Source organism: Colias eurytheme, chromosome 16 (assembly GCF_061535395.1).
Source record: "Colias eurytheme isolate Ceu_HAF_F1 chromosome 16, ilColEury1 Martin Lab GWU primary, whole genome shotgun sequence".
Taxonomy (NCBI): Eukaryota; Metazoa; Arthropoda; class Insecta; order Lepidoptera; family Pieridae; genus Colias; species Colias eurytheme.
In genome coordinates, this window is record NC_142995.1 from 8,024,953 (window position 1) to 8,052,857 (window position 27,905).

Genomic DNA, 27,905 nt, shown 5'->3' on the forward strand with positions numbered 1-27,905 from the left:
CGACGCTTCAAATAAAGGTATAGGAGCAGTCTTATGTCAAAAAGTTGACAACGTCGAGAAACCCATAGCTTTTCTTAGTAGAAAACTTAATGAGCGAGAACAATTATATACGACATCGGAAAGAGAACTTTTGAGCATTGTGTATGCTATAGAAAAATTCAGACCCTACATAGATGGATCGCATTTCGCAGTCGTCACTGATCACAGTGCACTAAAAATGCTTCATAAAATGAAAGACCCACATGGTAGACTTGCGAGATGGGCCATGAAATTGCAACAGTTCAGTTTCGATATAATCCATAGGCCCGGTAAATCTAACGTTGTTCCTGATGTTTTATCACGATCTATTGATGCCCTTGGAGACTGTATAGAAAGTAACTTTCTCAGCAATTTAGAGAAACATAAGGACGAATGGTATAGAAATAAAGTCTTAAAAATTACTAGTGGTAGCGAGGTTCCTAATTGGCAAGTGAGAAATGGGTTATTATATAAGAAAATTCATCTGAAGCAATATCCAGATAAAGTTAACGACTGGAAATTGTACATTCCGCATGCTCTCAGAGGTGATGTTTTGAAACGTTGCCATGATGATGTCACTGCAGGTCATTTGGGAGTACGGAAAACTTTATTTAGAGTAAAACAACATTATTACTGGCCTGACATATTGAAGGATGTTAAGATGTATGTCGGGAAGTGTGAAGTGTGTGCAGGAGCAAAAGTGTCGCAACAATTACCCTTAGGGCATATGGGTAGTCATCGTACAGTCACTAGACCGTGGCAAGTGATTTCATTAGATCTCATGGGACCGTTTCCTAAAAGTAAAAACTGTAACACTATGTTACTTGTCATTACATGCTTATTCAGTAAGTTTGTTCTTCTATTTCCGCTACGAACAGGAAAAGCCGATAAGATTTGTGACATTATTGAAAAACAGTTTTTAATGTTTGGAGTGCCTCAAGCGATTATTTCAGATAATGGAAAACAATTTGAATCTCATTTATTTAAGGATTTGATGTCAAAATACAATACCAGTATTTGGTATACGCCCAGTTACCATCCCCAAAGTAACCCAACAGAACGCGTCAATAGAGTTGTTGGCACTATGATCTCAACATATATTAATAAAAAAAAACATAATGAATGGGATGTACATTTACACAATTTTGGTCATGCCATTAGAACATCGATTCATGAAACAACAGGTTTTACACCATCATACTTATTTCTTGGTAGGGAGACTGCTGTGCCTCCAAAAACTTTAAATTCGAGGGATTCGCAAATAATAGATGTTGACTCTATCGTCATTAAGACCGATAATTATTTGATGGATTTAAAGAGAAGAAGCCAACTTTTTCGCGACGTTGAGCATAAAATTAAGACCTCACATTATAAAAGTTCAAAATTATACAATATTAAACGTAGGCGGGCAAATTTTAACATAGGTGATGTAGTTTGGAAAAGAACTAAGTTGCTTTCTAATGCTAGTAATAAATTTATGGCAAAGTTAGCACCTAAATTTGAAAAAGCCATAATAGTAGCTAAGTTATCAGATAACATCTATCGTCTTAATAATTGTCATGGTAAATCAATAGGTATTTGGCATGCTAAGGACTTAAAGCCTCTCTGGCGTGAACATAACGCATGAAAGAAATGAGATGCATAAACTATGACATCTCATTTCTTGTGTTGGTTGGGGGAATGTTATGTTTGGTAAACTAACAATAATTCTAACGTAGTTTCACGACTTTAGCTATCGTACGAGTGGCTCAGTGGAACTAATGTGGAGCGTAGATCCGCGGGTCGTAGGTTCAAATCCACACGAATCTCAATGCATTTTTTATAATTATTAATATTTTTTAAGAAACGTCTGGAAATCCTTATACGATGACATTGAAAGGACAGTGGTCGTTGAGCAGTGGATCTCGGCACACCGTTTGTCGGTGTAATTTGTTTGAAATAATATCATTATTATAAGTGTGATTACATATTCTAAGTTTGTGCTATTATTTTCGTGCGAGAAGGGGTAAGTTATAATTTTAGAACTATAATGTTAAGATAATTAAAACTCAAAAGTAAATAAAAACTAAAATTATGTCTTGTTTGTAGCCTGTATGAAACGCCTTCAATCTCGCGATCAAAATAATACGCGTTCGATATCCATGCGACTGATTTTTACTACCTGGAGCTAACTAAAAGGCAGGGATTGGAAGGATCCCGTTCAATAAATAAAATCCTCCTGGCGCCCTCACTAAGTCGTTAAGATTAATTAGATATAAGTCCTGTTAAAATTAGTTACGTTAGTTACTACCTACTAGTAATTATTATCCTCTGGTTAAGTCTAACTGTTTTCATAATAAGTATATGTTGTACCTAGTTCTTAATTTTGGTTAAGATTTCTATTGATTGTGTACGTCAATGAAATAAAACGTTTCCTTCATAATAGCTTAGTTGTTTTGCTTCACATCACCGTGTGCTTAAGAAAAATAACCCATAACAATTAATTATACCTATATCGCCGACAAAGGATATCGTGACTTCCAAATAGGCTTTTCCCTTTGTACATTTTGATACTATGTACATAATTTGCATTAATAGTATCGCTCAGCGCCTCCGCCCAACGCTAAAGACAGTGCAGCCCCATTCTTTGTACACCAATGAATGTAATCCAACATCCCACAGTATACACATACTCACTTGATATAATTCGCGTTGATAGTATCAAAGCTGGGTCTATCATCGGGCGCCTCAGCCCAGCAGCGCTCAGCGAGCTCGAGCAGCTCGGCCGCCGCGCCCGCCGCGCCGCGCGCACCCGTCTCGCTCGCACACACCACGGGACGGAATGGTGGCGTCTCATGCGCACACACGCGGGACACGATTTCTGTTTCAATTTTGAATTTGAATTTCGAACTGAAAGATGGTGCGTTGTGTACTCTTGTGTACAATTGAATGTGGAATTTATAATTTTGAATTTCGAATAATAGAATGGAATGTAAATTATTTAAATTATATAGCATGTTGTATATCGTGCAAGTTAAATGATCGTACTGTATTTGAATTTAAATTTCAAAAAATGGAATTTAATGTAAATTATTTTAATAATTTTGGCAGCGTATATTTGTATGATAATATGTGATATGGGCTTTATAATGTCGTAGACAACGTAGAGAATACCTCTACGTTGTCTACGACATTATAACTACGAACATACCGCTACGAAGCGGCTACGAAATTTCAAGACGATAAGATTTTTGTTAAATTTTAACTTTTCTTCATAAATATAGTTCGGTTCTTTCTCATTACAATGTTTAATTATTAAATAACTATTTTGTATTTATAACGATTTTTGACTAACCGAACATTTTTTTATCTAATAAATTATATTTAATTTGGTACATTTTTTTTTCCCGAACCAAACACAAAAATCTCACCCTTATTAGTCATAGTGGGTGTAAAGTGGTGGAACGGCCCCGCCCTGAGCACGATCTCCTCGAGAATGACCGCGAAGCTGTACACGTCGCCCTTGAGCGACGCGAGCACGCCCGGGTACACGCTGCCCGCTACTAGCTCCGGGGCCGTCCATAGTAACTCTAGTAAACGTTTAAAGACGTAAAAATAAATAATATAATACGTTTAAATTCTCATTAGTAGTATATTTAATCAGGTATATTGTGGTATAATGATATGTACATGTGAAGGTAGTTCTAAGATAATTAACAATAAACAGTTGTCTGCTTGACTTGGAGTTATTAATACGTGTTCCCTGTACATCACATGGTGACAGCGGTGTTGTTATTACTTTTGCGAATATAGAAGTGATTCGATTACTTATTCGTTTAAAGTATTTATTTGGAATTGCAATATAATATTAAAATCATGGAACACGCACGGCCACCATCCGAATTGGTATTAGAAGGCAACTCCGTCAGCCGGGCTGACGCGTGGAAAAAATGGCGGACACAATTTAATCTGTTTTTAAAGGCGTCCGGCGTGCACAAAGAAGATAGTGCGGTGCAAGCAAGTCTACTTGTAAATCTTATCGGGCCGGAGGGCTTCGATTTATTTGAAACATTTCATTTCGATCAAGAAAAAGACAAAGATAATGTGAACCTGTTAATAAAAAAGTTTGATGAGTATTTTGGTGCGAAGCCAAACTTAACATTAGCGAGATATAACTTTTTTATGCGCAATCAAGAAGTCGGTGAATCTATAAATCAATATGTAACTGCGCTAAGATTGTTGAGCAAGACCTGCGAGTTTAAAGCATTGGAGGAAGAACTGATACGCGATCGGATCGTGTGTGGTATTAATAATGCTATGGTTCGTGATCGTCTATTGAGAACGGATGATTTATCTTTAGAAAAATCGATAAAAATTTGTCAAGTCGACGAGTTGTCTCACGACAGCGGTCGGTTGTTGGATACGCGTGGCTCGGATGGAAACGTTAGCCATGTGGACATAGTCGGCGTCGGAAGCAAAGGCGATGGAGCGGCCGCGGCGTGGCGTGGGCGTGGGCGCGGCGGCCGAGCGTGGCGCGGCGTGACGCGCGCGCCCCGCGACCGCCCCGACGAGCATCGCGCTTCCACCTCGGCGACGGGCTTCTGCCCCAGATGTGGGATTGCAGGCGTGTGTGATGTACAGGGAACACGTATTAATAACTCCAAGTCAAGCAGACAACTGTTTATTGTTAATTATCTTAGAACTACCTTCACATGTACATATCATTATACCACATCTTCCCCTTTTAACAATTTTGCCTTACTACGAGTAATAATAGGAAGTGAATAAGAAGTTGACAATAAGTGTCGGCGATTACGGCGATATAAACCTTTTTTGTTTTTTATTATATAAGACCGAGGAGTGTTCGCATGACCGATTACAGTACCAGAAATTCGTTTATTATTATTTTCTAACATTATCACGTTATCGCCAACACTTAATTCTGACAAAGGCTTAGAATGCTTATCATAATATTTTTTATATTTTATTTGCTTATCTATTAATTTTTTATGATGAAACTCATGATTGTTTACATAACTGGGCTTAAGTAAATCTGGGTGAACAGGTAATCGACAATTCAATCGACGACTGAACATTAACTGTGCAGGAGAATCCAAATTTTCGCGTGGTGTATTCCTTAAACTTAATAAATTTAAATAAAAATCGGTATTGCTATCTATTGATTTTTTAAGTAATATTTTAATAGTTTGAACTGCCCTCTCGCTTTTTCCATTGGATTGTGCGTAATATGGCGATGAAGTTACATGATTAAATCCCCATTCTTGTGCAAAACTTTTAAAAACCCGACAAGAGTATTGAGGCCCATTATCACTTATAACTGTTTCTGGAATACCATAACGCGCGAAATTATCTTTTAAAATGTTAATAATAGAATTAGCGGACGTATCTTTTAACAATCCCACCTCGATAAATCCTGAATAATAATCAACAAGAATTAAGTAACTTTTTTTTCGATATTCAAATATATCCGTACCAACTTTGTTCCAAGGAACGCTTGGAATTAGAATAGGAATCATCGGTTCTTTACTTGGCTTATTTAGATTCTCCTGACATACTTTACATCGCTTAACAAATAATTCTATATCTTTAGAAATACCAGGCCAGAACAACACCTCACGCGCACGTCTCTTACTGTGGTCGATACCGGGATGACCGTCATGAATAATACACAACATTTCGTGTCTTAGTGATTTAGGAATTAAAATTTGTTTATTTTTAAATATCACTCCATCAACCGAATACAGTTCATCTCTCATAGACCAAAAATAGCTTAAATCACAATCTAAATTATACTTATGATCGGGCCATCCCTCAAATATACATTTTAACAATCTATTTAACAATTCATCTTTAGCTGTTTCCTGTTTAATAAGCGTCAACTTACTTTGAGAAATAGGTATATTATTAACAACCATTTTAAGTTGATTCAACACTGCCGTACATATGCTTTCATCATATAAATCCGGAAGAGGCGCGCGTGACAATGTATCGGGAATGTACATATATTTTCCTGGTTTATACGTAACTACTAAATCGTAACCCTGTATTTTTAACATCATACGTTGTAAGCGTGCTGGGATTGAATTAAGTGATTTTTTAAAAATACTTTCGAGAGGCTTATGGTCGGTTTCAAATAAAATGCGTTTTTTACCGTAAATATATTGATGAAACTTCTCACAAGCAAAAACGATAGCTAACATTTCTTTCTCGATTTGAGCATATCTAGTTTGAGTATCGGTGAGCGTGCGCGACGCGTACTCGACGGGGCGGCCGCGCTGCAGCAGCACGGCGCCCAGCGCCACGCTGCTCGCGTCCACCGACACCACTACGTCACTGCCTACGTCAAACAACGCCAACACGGGAGCCGAGCTAATTATTTTTTTTAAATCGTTGAAACTTTTTTTATGACCGTCTTCCCAACACCACGATACATCTTTCTTTAATAATCTGGTTAACGGAAAGATATGCTCCGAATAATTTGGAATAAATTTAGATAAAAAATTAGTCGTTCCTAAAAACCTTTCTAGACCTTTTCTGTCCTTAGGCTCAGGCATCTCGACGATTGCTCTCACCTTCTCAGTATCAACTTTCATCCCGTCTTTATTAAAAATATAACCCAAATATTTAACCTCATTTACGCATATTCGACACTTATCTTTATTAAATTTTAAATTAATTTCTCTAGCTCTCTTAAATAATGCATTCAACCTTATATCGTGTTCTTGCTTAGTAGATCCCCAGCAGATTATATCATCAATAAATGAATCGATACCGTCGAGACCTTCAAATAATTGTTTTATTTTTGCATGAAAAATTTCAGGTGCGCAGTTCAAGCCAAAAGGCAATCTTAAATATTGATACCGTCCAAACGGTGTATTAAATGTACACAAATCAGCACTTTCACTATCTAATTTTATTGACCAAAATCCAGAATTGGCGTCGAGAACTGAAAAGAATTTCGCGCCATTCATTTTAGAAGCTAATTCGTTTATGGTTGGCAACTGAAAGTGTGATCTTTTTATTGCTTTGTTAAGAGGCCGCGGGTCTAAACACACACGTAAATTACCGTTTTTCTTAGCCACAACAACTAACGCATTAACCCAAGGAGTGGGATGTGACACTTTTCTTATCACGCCTAATTGTAACATTCTATCTAACTCACCCTGTAACTTATCACGCAAACCTAAAGGCACCTTGCGTGGCGCACAAATAACCGGTGCTATGCTATTGTCAACAACAATATGATATTCACCCGGTAAACATCCCAATCCGCTAAATAAATCTTCATTACCCGATATATGTAAAGAATGAATTCTTTTAATTAATCCTAACATTAAACACGCCTGCAATCCCAACACGCTTTGTACACGCCTTTGTAATATAATACTAGCGGTCCGCCCCGGCTTCGCCCGTGGTACCTACATGTTTAAACTATCCTATCTCTCAAGTTGGATCGAACTGCACATGGTGCGCGAATTTTATTTTAATCGGTTAAGTGGTTTAGGAGTCCATTGTGGACAAACATTGTGACACGAGATTTATATATATTAAGATAAGATAGGTATATAATAAATTAATTTTGAATATTATTAAAACATGTTACTTTATAGACTTGAATATTTTAACGCTAATTATTTTATTCGATTACTTGCTCATTATTTACAAGAAATAAAAACTAAGAAATTTTCCGTAAAAGGGATGCAATTTTCGAGAACACTACGGAATAAAATTTGCGCGTTTGGCTTAGTCGTGCAATAGCGCTATTAAGTAGATACATTAATTTCACAAGTGTTTATCGGTTGAAACAGAACTCAACTGACAAAATCACGCGAATATTTTTTTGCAGTGCGTACAATTCTGATTGCAGAATTATCTCTGTGCGCACACAGCCTTACTGTAATAGTATGAGTCGTCCTTAATAAGGTCAGTGGGCGTGCACAGCGTGTTGAGCCCGTAGTCGGATATCTTGAGCACGAAGCGCCCGTCGATGAGACAGTTCGACGAGCGCAGCTTGCCGTGCGCGCCCAGCCCACTGTGCAAGTAGCACATGCCCTGTGAAGTGATATTAAAAATATATATTATTATACCTAATAGTCATTTGGTCAAATTATCTTTGTTAACAAAATATTTAACTATTTCTATGTTTCAACAAATGATTATTAATGGCTAGCGCAAAGCACCGTGCGTAGCCCGCTGGGTAAGTAGCACATGCCCTGTTTCGAGATGTATTATACCTACTTCTATTTCTATATTATTACAAATTATTATTACAAATTATTATCTACACTAATATTATAAAGAGGAAAACTTAGTTTGTTTGTTTGTTTGTTTGTTTGATTGTAATGAATAGGCTCATAAACTACTGGACCGATTTTAAAAATTCTTTCACCATTCGAAAGCTACATTATCCACGAGTAACATAGGCTAGGTTTTATCCCGGAATTCCCACGGGAACGGGAACTATGCGGGTTTTTCTTTGAAAACGCGGGCGAAGCCGCAGGCGGAAAGCTAGTTACTTATAATGACTGAAATAACTGAAACAATCGTTGTTTGGTAAAGACCCCCGAATTAAATGAGGGTCACGTAGGTTTTATTTATGAGTTCATAACGATGCGATATAACCAAAATAAATAAAATTATGCGCAGAAATACAATAATCTTGTAAAATGATTTATCTAACTCCCAAATATACATACACTAAGAATCAATTAAATAGAAGATCATACCTGAACAATATCATGTACAAGTGAAGTCCTAAAATTCCAGTCTAATTGCAGCTCTTCATTAGCTAACACATCCTTTAGCGAGCCCTTAGGACAATACTCCGTTAGTATGAAAACTAAGGGGCAGTCCACACACGCACCGATAAAACGCGCCGTGTTTTCGTGTGATACGTTACGAGCCTAAAATAATGGTCAGTGGAAATGAACATGGCGAACTTGATAAACAAACTTGTAAATGTCATAAAAATTCATTATTAAATTAAAAATGCAACAAGAATTACTTGAATTCGTCTACACATGTGAACTTATGAAAAATAAGAATAAATAAAATAAAAGGTAAATTAAAAGTTTAAAATCTGGAACGACCTAATTATTATTAAAATTATATTATACAAGTCCACCACTTAGAGACAAGTTATTTTTTTTAATCACGCTTGGACGAATCTTCTACTATTTCATACCTGTTTTATCTCCCACAACAGTTTCTTATTCAAATCCAATTTCTTTCTATGTATTTTCTTCACTGCGACGCGGTTGCCCTTATACAAACCGACGGTGAACGACGACAGTGTGAGCGACGGCGCTACAGGTGAAGCGTTTGTGTTGCGAATGTTCCAGCCGAGAGATAACTAGAGAAACATTATTATTTGTACGCAAATTTATACTGAAAATTGGTAGTTTTGAAAGGTTATTCAAATGGATAAATAAACGATCACAATGGAAAATAATAAGTAGGTAACAATAAGGTATTCTTCTATTATACCGTATCTTAAAACGTCCGTTCACAGAAACTCTTAAAATAACTACTGACTAAAGTTTGAGAAAAGTGGGAATAGTAAAGAAATATTTTGGGAAAATTATAAGATAATTAGATGTTAAATACAGTACAAATAAGGGATGTTACATTTATATCAGACATGTTAAAGTGATACGTTCATATTTAATTTTGTATTTTAAGCTGATAAGAAAGGCTCACACAAAGGTTGATACTTGATAACAAAATAATTGAATTACTTTTCATTTCAATTACCCGAAGGCTCCTTGTAATTGGTACGAGGAACAAACAATAAAACACAATGCACTTAGTGTGATGTACAGGGAACACGTATTAATAACTCCAAGTCAAGCAGACAACTGTTTATTGTTAATTATCTTAGAACTACCTTCACATGTACATATCATTATACCACATCTTCCCCTTTTAACAATTTTGCCTTACTACGAGTAATAATAGGAAGTGAATAAGAAGTTGACAATAAGTGTCGGCGATTACGGCGATATAAACCTTTTTTGTTTTTTATTATATAAGACCGAGGAGTGTTCGCATGACCGATTACAGTACCAGAAATTCGTTTATTATTATTTTCTAACATTATCACGTTATCGCCAACACTTAATTCTGACAAAGGCTTAGAATGCTTATCATAATATTTTTTATATTTTATTTGCTTATCTATTAATTTTTTATGATGAAACTCATGATTGTTTACATAACTGGGCTTAAGTAAATCTGGGTGAACAGGTAATCGACAATTCAATCGACGACTGAACATTAACTGTGCAGGAGAATCCAAATTTTCGCGTGGTGTATTCCTTAAACTTAATAAATTTAAATAAAAATCGGTATTGCTATCTATTGATTTTTTAAGTAATATTTTAATAGTTTGAACTGCCCTCTCGCTTTTTCCATTGGATTGTGCGTAATATGGCGATGAAGTTACATGATTAAATCCCCATTCTTGTGCAAAACTTTTAAAAACCCGACAAGAGTATTGAGGCCCATTATCACTTATAACTGTTTCTGGAATACCATAACGCGCGAAATTATCTTTTAAAATGTTAATAATAGAATTAGCGGACGTATCTTTTAACAATCCCACCTCGATAAATCCTGAATAATAATCAACAAGAATTAAGTAACTTTTTTTTCGATATTCAAATATATCCGTACCAACTTTGTTCCAAGGAACGCTTGGAATTAGAATAGGAATCATCGGTTCTTTACTTGGCTTATTAAGATTCTCCTGACATACTTTACATCGCTTAACAAATAATTCTATATCTTTAGAAATACCAGGCCAGAACAACACCTCACGCGCACGTCTCTTACTGTGGTCGATACCGGGATGACCGTCATGAATAATACACAACATTTCGTGTCTTAGTGATTTAGGAATTAAAATTTGTTTATTTTTAAATATCACTCCATCAACCGAATACAGTTCATCTCTCATAGACCAAAAATAGCTTAAATCACAATCTAAATTATACTTATGATCGGGCCATCCCTCAAATATACATTTTAACAATCTATTTAACAATTCATCTTTAGCTGTTTCCTGTTTAATAAGCGTCAACTTACTTTGAGAAATAGGTATATTATTAACAACCATTTTAAGTTGATTCAACACTGCCGTACATATGCTTTCATCATATAAATCCGGAAGAGGCGCGCGTGACAATGTATCGGGAATGTACATATATTTTCCTGGTTTATACGTAACTACTAAATCGTAACCCTGTATTTTTAACATCATACGTTGTAAGCGTGCTGGGATTGAATTAAGTGATTTTTTAAAAATACTTTCGAGAGGCTTATGGTCGGTTTCAAATAAAATACGTTTTTTACCGTAAATATATTGATGAAACTTCTCACAAGCAAAAACGATAGCTAACATTTCTTTCTCGATTTGAGCATATCTAGTTTGAGTATCGGTGAGCGTGCGCGACGCGTACTCGACGGGGCGGCCGCGCTGCAGCAGCACGGCGCCCAGCGCCACGCTGCTCGCGTCCACCGACACCACTACGTCACTGCCTACGTCAAACAACGCCAACACGGGAGCCGAGCTAATTATTTTTTTTTAATCGTTGAAACTTTTTTTATGACCGTCTTCCCAACACCACGATACATCTTTCTTTAATAATCTGGTTAACGGAAAGATATGCTCCGAATAATTTGGAATAAATTTAGATAAAAAATTAGTCGTTCCTAAAAACCTTTCTAGACCTTTTCTGTCCTTAGGCTCAGGCATCTCGACGATTGCTCTCACCTTCTCAGTATCAACTTTCATCCCGTCTTTATTAAAAATATAACCCAAATATTTAACCTCATTTACGCAAATTCGACACTTATCTTTATTAAATTTTAAATTAATTTCTCTAGCTCTCTTAAATAATGCATTCAACCTTATATCGTGTTCTTGCTTAGTAGATCCCCAGCAGATTATATCATCAATAAATGAATCGATACCGTCGAGACCTTCAAATAATTGTTTTATTTTTCCATGAAAAATTTCAGGTGCGCAGTTCAAGCCAAAAGGCAATCTTAAATATTGATACCGTCCAAACGGTGTATTAAATGTACACAAATCAGCACTTTCACTATCTAATTTTATTGACCAAAATCCAGAATTGGCGTCGAGAACTGAAAAGAATTTCGCGCCATTCATTTTAGAAGCTAATTCGTTTATGGTTGGCAACTGAAAGTGTGATCTTTTTATTGCTTTGTTAAGAGGCCGCGGGTCTAAACACACACGTAAATTACCGTTTTTCTTAGCCACAACAACTAACGCATTAACCCAAGGAGTGGGATGTGACACTTTTCTTATCACGCCTAATTGTAACATTCTATCTAACTCACCCTGTAACTTATCACGCAAACCTAAAGGCACCTTGCGTGGCGCACAAATAACCGGTGCTATGCTATTGTCAACAACAATATGATATTCACCCGGTAAACATCCCAATCCGCTAAATAAATCTTCATTACCCGATATATGTAAAGAATGAATTCTTTTAATTAATCCTAACATTAAACACGCCTGCAATCCCAACACGCTTTGACAATCAATATCAGCGATTGCAAATTTTAATTCATATTGAATATTTTTATGCCACCATTTTAAATAACAAGTTCCCTGAATGGGAATACAATCACCGCTATACGATTGAAGTTTAATATTTTTGTTAATAGTTAAAATATTAGACTTATAGCCTAATTGTAAAAATCGTTTATACGACAAAACATTTATATCGGCCCCAGAATCCAATTTAAATTTCTCAGGGCCGTACTCGCCTATAAGAATCTCAAACCAGTCATTCGACAAACCATTGATTTCACAAACATTATTAAGAACGGATATAAAAAATGACTCACAGTTTTCGTCCACGTTATTTTCTAGCACACTAATATCGTGTAACTTTTTAACACTTTTTTTTACTTTGCACATTCTAGCAAAATGACCATAATTTTCACACACAAAACACTGCACCGAAATAGCCGGACACTTAGTAGAATAACCGCATTGCCCCCCACATCTGGGGCAGAAGCCCGTCGCCGAGGTGGAAGCGCGATGCTCGTCGGGGCGGTCGCGGGGCGCGCGCGTCACGCCGCGCCACGCTCGGCCGCCGCGCCCACGCCCACGCCACGCCGCGGCCGCTCCATCGCCTTTGCTTCCGACGCCGACTATGTCCACATGGCTAACGTTTCCATCCGAGCCACGCGTATCCAACAACCGACCGCTGTCGTGAGACAACTCGTCGACTTGACAAATTTTTATCGATTTTTCTAAAGATAAATCATCCGTTCTCAATAGACGATCACGAACCATAGCATTATTAATACCACACACGATCCGATCGCGTATCAGTTCTTCCTCCAATGCTTTAAACTCGCAGGTCTTGCTCAACAATCTTAGCGCAGTTACATATTGATTTATAGATTCACCGACTTCTTGATTGCGCATAAAAAAGTTATATCTCGCTAATGTTAAGTTTGGCTTCGCACCAAAATACTCATCAAACTTTTTTATTAACAGGTTCACATTATCTTTGTCTTTTTCTTGATCGAAATGAAATGTTTCAAATAAATCGAAGCCCTCCGGCCCGATAAGATTTACAAGTAGACTTGCTTGCACCGCACTATCTTCTTTGTGCACGCCGGACGCCTTTAAAAACAGATTAAATTGTGTCCGCCATTTTTTCCACGCGTCAGCCCGGCTGACGGAGTTGCCTTCTAATACCAATTCGGATGGTGGCCGTGCGTGTTCCATGATTTTAATATTATATTGCAATTCCAAATAAATACTTTAAACGAATAAGTAATCGAATCACTTCTATATTCGCAAAAGTAATAACAACACCGCTGTCACCATGTGATGTACAGGGAACACGTATTAATAACTCCAAGTCAAGCAGACAACTGTTTATTGTTAATTATCTTAGAACTACCTTCACATGTACATATCATTATACCACACTTAGCCAGTGTTAAATTAAATTAACTTCATTCATTTCATACAATAGCTTTAACGATGCTATCCAATTAATTGATTGAATGGAACTTTATTTCTATATTTTTTCTAACCTTCACATCGAGGAAATTATGTGTACAATTAAATAACTAAAGCAATTACCCATTTCCCAGAAGGAATATTATCATGTCCTTTTACTGGGAATTTAATTATAGAAGCACTTAATGAAGCTCGAACACCTGCTAAAGAAATATTTCCCATGTAGTTTTAATTACTTACCTTAAGAACTTCATTAATACTATGTAGAGCTGGACTAGCTCCGAGCCCCGTAGCCACTTCTACGAGCACCTCTTCGGGCCTCACACGCCACGCTGTATTGTTTAATTCGGCATCTATTTTCACTAATCTATACAAAAACAATTTAAGAACCATTAACTCATCCTCTTTTATAGAAGTTAAAAAAATATCGATTAATTATTTCTCTACATCATCTACATTTACGTATAAGAGCTATAAAAATGTTGAATGTTCCATTCTTCTACTTACATAGTACGTCTTTTTATGTCGAAAAATACTTACTTGTATGCAAAACAAGAGGCAGTTACTGCGATTGTAAAAAACACAGCGAGCCCAATGAAACAGTATAATATTACTGTTTGCGCTTCTGAGCAGCGTGTAAGAAATAAAGTTAAGTAATTAAAGAATATGTTAATATTATGTGGTATAAATATGTCAATCTTAGAAATGAAACTCCTTAATTCATTTCATTTCAATTCATTAATGTTCATGTAGTTGAAACAAAGATCAGACTTCAATGTTAGTAAATGTTCAATGTAGAAATAAAAGTTACATGACCGAATATCATCATAAGCATCTAAAGAATAAAATGGCGGACAAAATGCTGTCAAAAAATTATATTTCAACAAGCACAACTCCACGGATTATAATAAGAAAAGGCAACTTTACACGACACTAGAACAAGTAACAAGAAATTATGACATGACGTGTAATCTCGTAGCTTCGTAGCATTTTCGTAGAGCACGAACATAAAGCGCTACATTGCTGTTGAATTGTAAGTGCAAAAATTTTAATAAATAATAGTTCTCCGAAATCTTGACTCCGGGTTGTAACTATATTGTAAAAGTACCTAAGTACCTTCAGAAAAACCACATTGAATACTAAGATACTTTTTCGAAGAAAAATGATCTATTCTTTTTTATATTTATTATTTTTGAATTCTAATAGATTTTTTCTCAGTTTGATGAGATGAATATTTCTGAAGAAAGCACGTTCTTCAATTGAGTATTTGAATAAAAAAAAATTATTGATTTTTTTTTATGTATTTTGAAACTTTATTATTAATAATATTGATATTTAATGCAAATAACTTACAAAAAAAATTTTTTCCGTTAATTATAAGCAATTTAAAATTGATGAAATTTAAGTTAGAATCACGTGACTAAAAACGCGCCATGACTGGTCACCACAGTTGTGACGTCATAATGTTATAGCTTTTATTAACTGCAGTACATAGCGTTAACATACGATTTGTTAGTTGGTTCCGAATTAGTTAGTTAGTTACGAATAATATTCTTGATGTTGATATATTTATGATCACCGATTTTTGTCAGGAGTTGCCTTTGTAGTATTCGTACATAATGGTACAAAACGATAACTTTTGAGGTTCGCCATTTTTAATATAAACTTAAATAATATAATTAACAATTAATATAATTAATATGTAATTTAATAATGACAACAAAATTAAATAGATCAAAACATTGTATTTATTATTAGCACGCTTTTATTAGCTTCACCTGTATGTTTGTATGTAACCGACTCCTTTCGAAGTTTCGACTCGATTTTGACCCACTTAAAACCGACGGATTTTGTTCAAATTTTGAACACTTATCAAGGTCCGATGACAATACAATAATATCATAAATTTATCCTGATAAGGATCGCCAGGATCAGCTTAAAACATATGTTTGTATGTAACCAATTCTCCTTTCGATTCGATTTAGACCCACTATAAACCGACAGATTTAATTTAAATTTTGTATACTTATAAAAACCCGGTAACAATACAATAATTTCATGAATTTATCTTTTTATCCCTTTTAGTTTTTCAAACTATGTTTAATTTTCTATCAACTGCAATGAGTGAAAACTAACATTATGACGTCACACGCGCTCGGGTGACGCTTCGGGAGTTGTCGGCGTGTCTTCGGTACTGGATTCAAAGACTAATTTTTATTTTGAAATAACTTTTGAATTATTGCAAAAAAAATAAAAATAAAAACAGTTTTGTTATAAAACTAATATATAATCTTTCCATTTATCACAAAAAAAAATTTAATTCAAATACTCAATTGAAATATGAACTATGAGGAATATGAACATTCTTTAACTGATTTTTCATCCAAATTCTGCATTCTTAGAATTCGTAGCACTCTCGTAGCACTGAATTACGTAGACAAATTTGCTTTAGAACTATATTCTATATTTCAAAAACTCTCCGCTGTAAAAAAATATTAGCATCTAACTATAAACTTACCTCCCTGACAAATAGGGTCAGTCCCAAGGAAGCCACAGCGCGGCTTGTCGGGCGGCGGCGCGCGGCGGCCGCCCGGCCAGTGGATCGCCTTGCCCGCTACGGGCTTGTAGCTCATGTTCAGACCGTGGTAGAACGCCACCACCTGGCACGTTAGACGTTATGTAGCCGTTAGGCACTTTGCGAAAATCTTACAAGTATCCGTCGTTAACGTCTGCTTATTAATTATAAAAATGTGTACGTGTACTAGTGTACACACGTTAAGAAGTGAAACTTCTTTATGACCTTATTTTTCAAAAAATAATTTACTAAGTATATGCAACTTTACATAAATACGTCGAATCACGCGTGGTAGGGATAAGAAAAAGATGGCGCGCAATGGAAAAATGTCATCCGTAACGAAAAAATGTTACACTAAATTTTTTTTCCAACCCCGATAAAGAAGTTTCACTTCAAAAAAACTGATAAGCTACAAACATGATGAAAATATAACTAAGTTTTACCGTAAACTATAGATTAACCACATCCCATCATCAATGTATTGTGCTTGTGTAATTTTAAAAATTAAAAGAAATTGGATGCTAATGAACACGTAAATAAATATTGTGTAATTTAAACGTATTTAAATATTCAAAATCGAATCAAAAATATTTATTCAGTAACAATTGTGTTTACATTTCTTCCAGTCATTCAGACATCCTTTTAAGCATTTAAAATAGTTGTGGTAGAACATCTCGCTCCTCGTCAGACATTACACGAATTATTTACTTACCTCAAACTTGCCAGTAACAGGATCCAAGTCGAGTATTGCATAATCAGCGTCTCGGTCGCCCACTGCGTCTATCCGAACATGTCCAGTTATACCTGAGAATAATATAAAATTTTATTCAATATTTAATTTAAAATTATTTAAAACATACTGTGTATGTCCAAGATCATACTTAAAATTGTCTATTTTGGCTAATCTATTGAATGGAAGGATTTGAAACAACGACACCTAAATGTGAATAAGTAATTACGTATTTAAATCAGCTTTAATTTAGATATGCTTAAATCCAATACTTAACAATTTCAACTTGTGAATTATATTATGTACCTATATGCTTTAAGCTGTTTCATTGATGGATTGAAAACATATATGCTGTAACAGTTTGCACATGACCATTGTTCACATAATAATTTGAACGTAAATAATAGACCGGGAGATATTGACACAAAATTTCGAGTCATTTGTAACAGGATGGCGGCTCTACAGGGTTCTTAGTACGCAATTACAAAAAGAAAAATGATGGTGTGAACGCTGGTACCGGCGGCTTAGTCGCGTGGGCGTTAGTCGAACTCGTCGGAAAATAGCGAAAATCAAACAATTTGTAACAGTATGGCACTTATTTTTCCTGTAAGTTTGAGGATCAACGAATATAAATACAAAATTTCAAAGATCTAGGTGTTGGAAATCTTCACTTATATAAATTAATAATAAATTAATTTTTCAAGTATGACAGCACTTTTTCCCTCTACTAGAAGTATGGCAAATATAATAATGGTCACATTTTATCAAATACTCTCCAAAAATCCAAATGCAATCCTGGTACAAAAAGTTTGGCGACATAAAAAATTTTTGCAGATTTTCGGCGGTATGGCGACCATTTGGAATCGTCCGAAAAGTATGGCATGGCGATTTTCGTAAATGGCTGCACGACGATGGTTACCTGTGCAAAAGTTAGCCTGGTACAAATGGTTGAATAATTGTTTTATTTAAATCAACACATTCGCGTCGGTATGGCGGGCTGTAAGTCACACCGGAAAAGTATGGCATGACACTACCGCCTACTTCTTTTTTATGGGCTATCGGTAAATTCTAAAATTTTTGTGTTACAAATCGTTTGACTTTCGCTATTTTTCCGACGAGTTCGACTAACGCCCACGCGACTAAGCCACCGGTACCAGCGTTCACACCATCATTTTTCTTTTTGTCATTGCGTACTATGACCCCTGTAGAACCGCCGTCCTGTTACAAATGACTCGAAATTTTGTGTCAATATCTCCCGGTCTATAACATTCACACACCATGAAAGTCCCGTCCCCACATGCGTCTAGTAATATTCCTCCCATCGCGGATGTCCCCCCCCTCAGTGAGCGTCTCGTTGAGCGCCATGCCCAGTAAGTACACGCCGTCGTAGAACGCGCCGATAAAGAAGTTCACCTTTATGGGGATTTTTAATATAATCAAAATGTGACGTAGAGAATTATGTTTTGTTGTAATGTAGAAAATACTGATTTATTTGTTTAGAAATTTCTCTGTAATAATATTCTCTAGATTCTAAAATATACTTTTTCTACTTTCGTAGCACTTATTTCATAAACTAATTTTAAGAAATAAACAGATTTTGAAATTTAACTAATTTAATTTAGTAACTGAGACAACAACAATCATAATTTGACAATTTTTAAAAAGTATTATTAAAAAAACATTAATACGATTTTTTTTCTAATGATTGCTACAGAAATTTGAAAAAAAACACAACATAGTCATATCAACAAATAATATAAAGTGTTTTTTTAGTTTATTTACATTATCCTACTCTCCACTAATAATACACAAACCTCTTCCCCATCCGAGAACGTATAATTATAGTGCTGTCTTGCCATACTCCGCACTGTGTCCGCGAACTCGTCGAAGCGGTCACCAGTGGGCAGCTTGAGTGATACGCGTAGCAACGCTTCGTAGGCCGCGCGGGCGGCAGCGTCTCGTTCGTCACCTGCCGCCCAGCCCGTCTCGCCCCAGTACCCACCCTAGATAAAAAAAGCTATATTAATTAAAATATAATAATTAACGACATAATTACAGTTTATTACAAATTAAGTACACAATTAAGTACAGTTTTTAAACGTGATTTATTCATTATCCTAGTGTTAACAACACGAGCGGTCATTGGGCAGCTTGAGCGATATGCATAGCAACGCTTCGAAGGCCGCGCGGGCGGCAGCGTCTCGTTCATCACCTGCCGCCCAGCCCGTCTCGCCCCAGTACCCGCCCTGAATGAATATCGTTTTATAGTACACCAGTGCAGGAAATACTCCAATATACATAGAAATTGATGACTTCTTAACGCGGTTGGAACGCAAATTATACATTATTATAACGTTTCGAAGTCATGAGTGATCACAGTCACGAGCAAGTAAAAATCTATAATTATAATGCTATCGCATATCGACATTTTTTTCTTATAATTAAATCTGCTTAAGACAAAATCAGCGATCTTTTCTTCTAAACTTGTTCGTAGCATCCGGATTACAAAATTTTATCGGAATTTTTACTCCAAAATGTAATTTGATATGAAAGCGGGAAAGAGTGATACAATATTAAGATCCTGATTGATTAAAGTAATAAATATACCTGTATTACCTACCAATTACATAATTTAATACCGCACACCTGAGTGATATTATGAATTACACTTTCTCGTAGAGCCAAATGTGCTACAGAATTATCGAGTTGTAGCACTACAACCGTGCTCTATAGTCCTTAGAACAGATTACGGAACAGAATGAGTAAACAATTTTATGAATGAAAGATAATATAATTGCAATTGAACTCACCCACGCTTTAACTCAAGAGTTATCGAAATTAAAAACAAAAATGAAAAAACAAGGAAGTTTCGACAATTAATTTATGTAAGTGGGCTTTAACTAACTAAAAATTCTCCTTCCTGGAACTGGATTATTTTTATCGATTGAAATTTTTTTATTATAGGCACAAACAAGAGTTCTTAGAATAGAAGTTGACTGATAAATAGTATATTTAATATTTATACACAATATCATTTTAACTTAAACCAGTAGTTAAAGATAAAAAGGTGACCTATTGTTTAATATGACATAAAAAGCCCTTTTCTATAAATACCAAAAATATTCAAAAAATTAGCAATTTTAAGAAGCAAAACACCCTTCCAATCTCAACCCACCTGAAATATCTCAACATCCAAGAATGCCCAGTCTCCCCTCGTCATGCCGAGCGAGTGCGCGGCGAGCAGGAACTCGCGAACCAGCGAGCCGCGCACGCTCAGTATCACCACTGGACAAACGAAATATAGTTTGTTGTTGCTTTTAAAGCTCCGGTACGAATATATTATATACGTAGCGATGTTTTTTGTTGTGTTTTGGTTTTTAAAATAGAGATTGCAGTGTAGGTTTGTTTAATTCACAGATATATAAACATTACTATAATTGAATGTTAGGTTAAACGAAGTCGGCATAATATTAGTTTTTAACTGAACAAGGTCAATCAAATACATATAAACTTATGGACTTATCTATCTTTTTGTCTAAAGCCGGGCCATCCCGATCCCAATAGATTCTGCCCACCTTATGAAATTAACCGCAATTCTATATGATCATTATTTCTAATACACTACCGAAAACTTTTAATTTGTTTGTTAAGTTATTATGAATGTTATGTTATTAATATAATGGATAAGATATTTAGAATTTTTTATTTAGAAAAGCCTCTAACCAAATGGACAGTGATTGATGGAATAACGTTGATAAAATATGTGTCTACTTAAAATAGAAGCTGCAAACAAAATATGAGACTCATCGTAAAAAATAGATTATAATGATGGAAACATTATAAGTACATAAGTTCAAATAAAATGTATTACTATTAATTAATTTTAATATAGCTAAGGCTTACCTCGTGCATACATGCTGACATCTCGAAGTAAAGCCTCGCAGGACTCACGTTCATTCCCATCTAACTCCCTCACAGCTTTCAAAACACCTTCTTTACGTAAGCCCCATTCTAGGCTCTTACCTAAAAATATCAACTCATTTATATCATTATTAACATTGCATACATTAATTTAAGTACATACATGTACCTACTCGTATGTACAATGTACGCAGATATTTACACATATCGACGATGAAGTATCAATACCTCCTAACTAACATTTTAGCGATTTTCGTTTTATTGCATTTTCGTACTTAAAATAGAGTAATACATAGGCCCATAAAGGTCATTTCTCTGTAAACAGTCAATTTGAGCAAATATTAAAGTGTAGCAATACCTTATAACAAAAGTTGCGTCATTTTTGCTGGCAATATATTCTAAGTACACCCTGACGCGTCCGCTCTATGTTTTTAAGCACGCTTTCCTTGGGCTCATTTACAGTTTATTCCTGGTTTAAAAGTGGTGAGTTTGGCATGCTTTCAAACCAAGAAGAAAGTATCCTAACACGTGCTTCTCCATCAAACTCAACAAACCATCGAAAAGTTGCCATTCTTGATGAGTTTTTTGATGCTTTTCCAAAACTACCATCGCATTATGCGCGTAAAGATACCAACAAATTGTTCGTAGAGTCAATTAAATTACTAAGCATTGTACATGTTACTGGTTTGACGAAACAGCTGCTGACCTGACGTCTAGCACTTTTGTTTCGTTTGTAATTAATTACCTGGTAAAGCATTGTGTTAGCCAACAGCTGCCTATTATTATATTTTCTGACGGATGCACTTACCAAAATCGCAACGCAGTTATGTCGAACGCACTATTATATTTTAGTTAAAAGTATAATATTACCATAACTCAAAAGTTTTTAGAACCCGGTCACACACAAATGGAATGCGATTCAGCTCATAGCACCATTGAACGCCAACTTATAATAATATACGGGCATTTCTCCGCAACTCGAGCCTCGAGGTCAAGCGCCTATTTTGCGTGAGAGAGGGAGGTGGGGGAAACCAGCTAAAACTGAAACCACCCGAGCACATGAAGCCAAGCAGCTTGGAAGGGCTGCCGAAGGCTTCAGGGAGGGACCCGGGAGACCCCAGGTGTCTTGCCCTGTACTCCGCAACCCCCGTACATTCCATGATGACGTGGGCTGCCTTTTCCTCGGACGCCATGCATGCTCTGCACAGCGGACTGTCTGTGATCCCTAAATTAAAGAGATGTTTGTCGAAGGGGCCGTGCCCTGTGAGGGTCCCTGTTATTACACGTAGTTGCACTCTGCGTAGGTTGAGAATCTGACGTGCAAGTCTAGAGTCAATGTTTGTTAGGGCTTCTCTGGCATGCTTGCAATCAGATCTGCTTGAACATTCTGCTTTTTGTGCAGTGCTAGTGAGCTGGGTAATCATCCGCCGGATCCAGCTTGCAGGTAGCGGTATAATGGGAAAAGGTCCCATGACCGGTGTTTCAGATGCCCTTCTGGCTAATATGTCAGCAGCATCGTTTCCTCGTGAGTTACTGTGTCCTTTTATTCATTGTAGTACTAGGGAATTTCCCAGATCACATACCCTAGTTAGGGCTAGGTGACACTCTAGAATTAACCCTGCAGTGATTTCATGGGTTTTGATTGTCATGAGTGCTGCTTTGCTATCCGATAGGATCCGAATCGAAAAATTGTTACATTCCTTTTGATTATGGCTGAAGCTGCAAGTAGAAGTCCTAGGCATTCAGCCTGAAAGACTGCATTATGGGGTCAGACACCGTATTACTCAGAGAAGACCCCAGCACCCGTGCCATTTTCAGTCTTGGACCCGTCCGTGAAGATGAGTAAATTTTCGACGCTGTTGTGCTCTGACGTGTGTTCATCTAGCTGTATCTTATATTTCTTGACTTGAACGCCAACTTAAGAACAAAGCAATTTACGTTCCAAGTGATTATGCTACTATAACCAAAGCAGCAAGAACATCTCGTCCATAATATGAAGTTGAACAAATTGAAATAATGTTTTATATTCAAGTCACTATCTTCGAGCAAAATCTCGTGTAGTGACAGGATTTTAAATCAACATTTTACTATAGTATTGATACAAAAACCTAATATTGAAATAAAAAAATGTTGTAATCTTTAGAACAATTTCTTCTAAGTATATTGGCAATAAATTGTATCTTAAAAATACGGCTTCCTGTTTAAATACAATTACAAGCAATATCTAATATCTCCATGTTTTTTTAAAAAGCTGTGAAGTTACATTTAATAAATGATTCCATGATATCTAATATCCTTTTATAATGAACGTTAGCTAAAATAAGAATTAAAAACAGTAACGAAAAAGAAATAAAACGTTTTTTTCGTCTACTGAAAAATGTAGTTTTTGTAGTTAGCATATATTGACACTTCATCGTCGATATGTAAAAAATATAAATATATAGAGAGAGAGACAGAGAGACCTTTTGTTAAGCGTCCATGATTTATTCAGGTTGGCCTAAAATGATATACAGAATCGAGATAGAGCATTGTTTAAAGGACGAGGAAGGGTTGTGTTTACTTAGCTCCATTCACGTTCAGAAAGGCGAAAATATGCTGCTACTACCAATCAACGAATTTACGCAAAATTTTGTAATTATTAAAACTTATGTTGTTATTATATTATTACCTAGCCATATCCCAAATATAACGACGTAATTTTTATATGCGTCCTCAATAGCTCTGATTATACAAGAGCTAAATCACTAGACAAATAAATCTAAGTTATCTACGAAATTCATACTAATAATATTACCATGACTTGCAAATATCAGCTTTTGTAGCAAACAAACGAATCGCAATTACTGGAATGGATATATCAATGTCGTACCAATAAGTCTTGACTATTGAAAACCATGTGAAATATGTAAATACATTCTCAGTTAGTTTGATAATTAGATATTCATGTTAATACCTACGTTAAAATAAAATGAATGTATAATTTATAACATGATTAGGTTAGGTACTATATAAATATTAATTGAAAACTTTCGCTAGTAAGCAAAAAATAGTCATGTAATATTAGCCTCACTTAATATTGTATATTGTGACAAGGTATCAAATAAAATTGTGTAAAATACATGGACAGAGTATAAAATATCATAACGCTCTACAGTCCCAGCGAGGGACACTTGTGAATTATACAGAACACGTGTAAAGTCTTTGAATTTTTATTCTGCTTTTATAAACTCTCTTGTTTCAATGTCTACCAGTTCTATTCGTTATATTCCCTTTTATTTATCTTAGACTGTGTCTTAGGTAAATAGGGATTCCCTACACTCAATTATCGTCTGTTGTTTCAATAGATTTATCGCTTGTCTATTATGATGGCAATAAACAACTTGCAAAATGATAAGTTAATCAAATTACGCTATAATAAATAGTTTTATATTGATTTTAATGATATTGAATCATGCATTATTATATTGAATATATGAATACTAATTTTTTCTTCTTTTAAATATGAATACTATATTTTGAAATATTCGTCGATAAATAAGTATGTATGCGTATAATTAATTAAGTATATACAATACAAATATGATATCGTGGTGGTATGCAACCCAACTCAACTCCGCAAATAGAATTGCACTTAGCACAGTAATCATCTTAAAATGGAAATTTTCTCATGTTAAAGAGTGTCTTAATGTTTTCATTGCACACTTTACAACGGTTTACATATTTATTCAATTATTCATATAGGTTTTCAGAGAATCTACACTAAAATTATAAAGCTGAAGAGTTTGTTTGGTTGAACGCGAAAATCGAAAGAAGTATGGGTCGGATTAAAAAAAAATCCTTTCAGTATTATCGCCTATTTGCCGAAGAGGGGCTGTAAATCATCAAGTTTCGACTAATAGGACTGGATTAATGCGGGTAAAAGCGCGTGGCGCAGCTAGTTAGCCATTTATTATGTAACTAGTGTTATTATTAATTCTTTTTTATTCTGTCCACAGACAATTTTCTAGTCAAATTTATGCCAGAAATATAGAATAAATTATTGGCGGTATTGTTTTAAAATTTATCGCAGAAATGTAGAATAATATTTTTATTTGAAACTTACCAACAGTTAACGAGAAGAGGTCAGATTTATCCAGCAGCAGGGCTACATGGGCCCAACCGAACCGCTCAAACACGCTGGTGAAGACACGAGGCAGTCGGCATTGGCAGTAGGACATGCGAGTCAGTGTGGGGTACTTGCCCTTGTCGTTGAATAACGTCTGGGGCTAACAATAAACATAAAAAAATGTTAAATTATAAAGGAGAGTTACTCCTATGTATATCAGCGAGGATATCATAGGAGTAATTCGATAATAATTAGCAATCTACAATTAATTGTCATCAAAATCAAATGTAGTCGAGTAGTTTAAAAGATTACTAGATTAAATAGACACCCAAAAACATTTATTGGTATCGAATTTCTTTTCACTTCAGCCTTAATTATTTTCCTTATCGACGCATGTAAAGGTACAAAACATTATTATCTTTATAAGAAATTTATAACGCAATTTAAAGTCGAACTGCATTCGAGTCTAAACACGTGATCATACCATGCACACGACTCACAATAATCAACATGTGAGTCCACATTGGATAGCGTGAGTGATTAATAAACACAACTTAATAACTCTCTAAGGCAATACGAACTGAAAAGTTAATTAAAAATTGTATTAGACCATCAGTTCTAATTATAATTCCATAAATAGGTACCTAATAAGTTAATTTAATTAAAAAAAATACTAGAAATTAAAAAATACATAGTAGTTTTATTGGCATTCTAATAAATTATAATGAATCTGCTTACTCTGGTTCCTTTCCGAAGATTCCGTAATCTATGCATTCGACTGACCACACTTGCTGGAGCTGCGAGTTCGCCTTCAGACGGGGGCTACGACAATAAGAAAAGTTATAATGCTTAAATCACATAGCGGCTTATGTATTCTACCTGTCTGCAAAATTTCCTTTGTTTTTGAGTTTAACTTTGTACTTTATTTACTTTTCACAATAAAATATATTTAAATTAACCTGTAGGTAAGTGCAGCTTAGTTCTACGAAGCAATACGGTACTGATAAACTTAACGAGACTATAACTACCTACCGGTCAAATGTGGCTACTTGACCACATTTTTTTACTTTTTCTTAGCTAACTTATTTATGTTAAACTTTTATTAACATTTTATGATTTGTTCATGTCATGAATGATTTCATCATTCACTTTTACTAGGTATTTCTTTAAAATATATTGAATCTAACATTATTTACAAATAAACGTAATACAGGTCAAGTTGACACTGATGTGGTATCTTGACCCTGCACATCAGTTTTCATAGGTATAGATGCTTAACATTCTTGTTTTAGGCTAAGATGCTATTATTTTTTAAGTCTTCGACTTTTTAAATATTGCAGCCCGAAGTTTTACAATAAACTGTTAGGCTCTGGCTACCTGGTCAAGTTGCCACGGGATTTGTAATGATTTCATACAAATCATTACATGTCGGATAGGGTTGTCACAAACAAAACACAAATTTTAATGAACTATTTATTTATTAAACCAAATTTAATACATATGTATATGTATATTACTTAATACTTATAGGTATTTATTAATAGGTAAGGAAACATTTATTTTTCATTAGAAATATGCTAAATCGTTGTCATCAAAGAGAGTATAAGTATCTGGATTGCATTTTTTTGCAGCAAATTTATTGATTTTACTATGCAAAACTCGAAACAGATACAAGAAGGAAAAAATGCAGTCACGTTATTTTTTTGTGTCAACCCTAGGCGTCGGTCAAGTTGCCACGCAGCGGTCAATGGCAACTTGACCTAACCTGAGGCATCAATGCCCAAGCAAATATTTCGACAGATGAGCCTAAAATTGGATAGTTCCCACTGTAAAATCAATCTCTAGGGTTTATTACACAACATATCAAAACTGTACTCACCTGAGATGTGCAGTTTAAGCTCTACAAACATAATAATACTGACACCGGCAAAAGATCCTTAGTCACAGTCACACTTCGATACGTTATATTGCGAGAACCAACAGCGTTACCGCTTTAAAATTAAAATATGTTGCCAATTAATATTTTAAAAACCTACCAACATCGATACGTTAGGTCAATTTGCTTTCAATTCTACAAAATTTGATATTTTGTTGTTAAACGGAAGGTGTGGTCAAGTTGCCAAGTAAAGGTCAAGTAGCCACATTTGACGGTACTTACGTTAAACAAATAAAAATACACTTCAAATATTACGACTTTAATAATAAGAACTTAGGAAAGTCAAACCACAAAATATGTATATAATATATTTTGATCTTGAACAAGAGCACAATGAGAAATCATACATATATTTGCTTTGATCCTTGTGTCGAGAGACTCAACTTTTGTTCTCGAAAGGTTATAAGGCTACCTACCGTACGCGTACCGTTTGGAGGCACAATTCAGAATATCGTAATGACAGAGTAGCTTGCCCTTACCTCCTCTCAAGTATTATCACCACCTTTGAGTATAATATTAATTTAATCTTTTATATATTAAAAAATATCCATGTTTTTAAGTAAAGCTAAACAATAATTATTAGAAAATACTAATAAAGCAAATATT

At 35.3% G+C, this 27,905-nt stretch overlaps 1 protein-coding gene across 1 annotated transcript in view; it reads right to left on the reverse strand.

Moving 5' to 3' along the window:
- LOC149901942 (atrial natriuretic peptide receptor 1) overlaps positions 1 to 27,905 on the reverse strand; it is a 44,683-nt gene that overhangs the window by 8,940 nt on the left and 7,838 nt on the right. The window contains exons 3-17 of the mRNA XM_090111244.1: positions 26,102 to 26,185; positions 25,361 to 25,523; positions 21,241 to 21,360; positions 20,513 to 20,622; positions 19,152 to 19,340; positions 18,615 to 18,750; positions 17,320 to 17,411; positions 16,551 to 16,692; positions 14,573 to 14,657; positions 14,273 to 14,399; positions 9,203 to 9,370; positions 8,745 to 8,921; positions 7,914 to 8,070; positions 3,429 to 3,587; positions 2,695 to 2,878 (exon numbers count right to left, since the gene is read on the reverse strand). Coding sequence (XP_089967370.1) covers positions 2,695 to 2,878; positions 3,429 to 3,587; positions 7,914 to 8,070; positions 8,745 to 8,921; positions 9,203 to 9,370; positions 14,273 to 14,399; positions 14,573 to 14,657; positions 16,551 to 16,692; positions 17,320 to 17,411; positions 18,615 to 18,750; positions 19,152 to 19,340; positions 20,513 to 20,622; positions 21,241 to 21,360; positions 25,361 to 25,523; positions 26,102 to 26,185 — 2,093 coding nt within the window. The remainder of the gene's footprint in view (positions 1 to 2,694; positions 2,879 to 3,428; positions 3,588 to 7,913; positions 8,071 to 8,744; positions 8,922 to 9,202; positions 9,371 to 14,272; positions 14,400 to 14,572; positions 14,658 to 16,550; positions 16,693 to 17,319; positions 17,412 to 18,614; positions 18,751 to 19,151; positions 19,341 to 20,512; positions 20,623 to 21,240; positions 21,361 to 25,360; positions 25,524 to 26,101; positions 26,186 to 27,905) is intronic.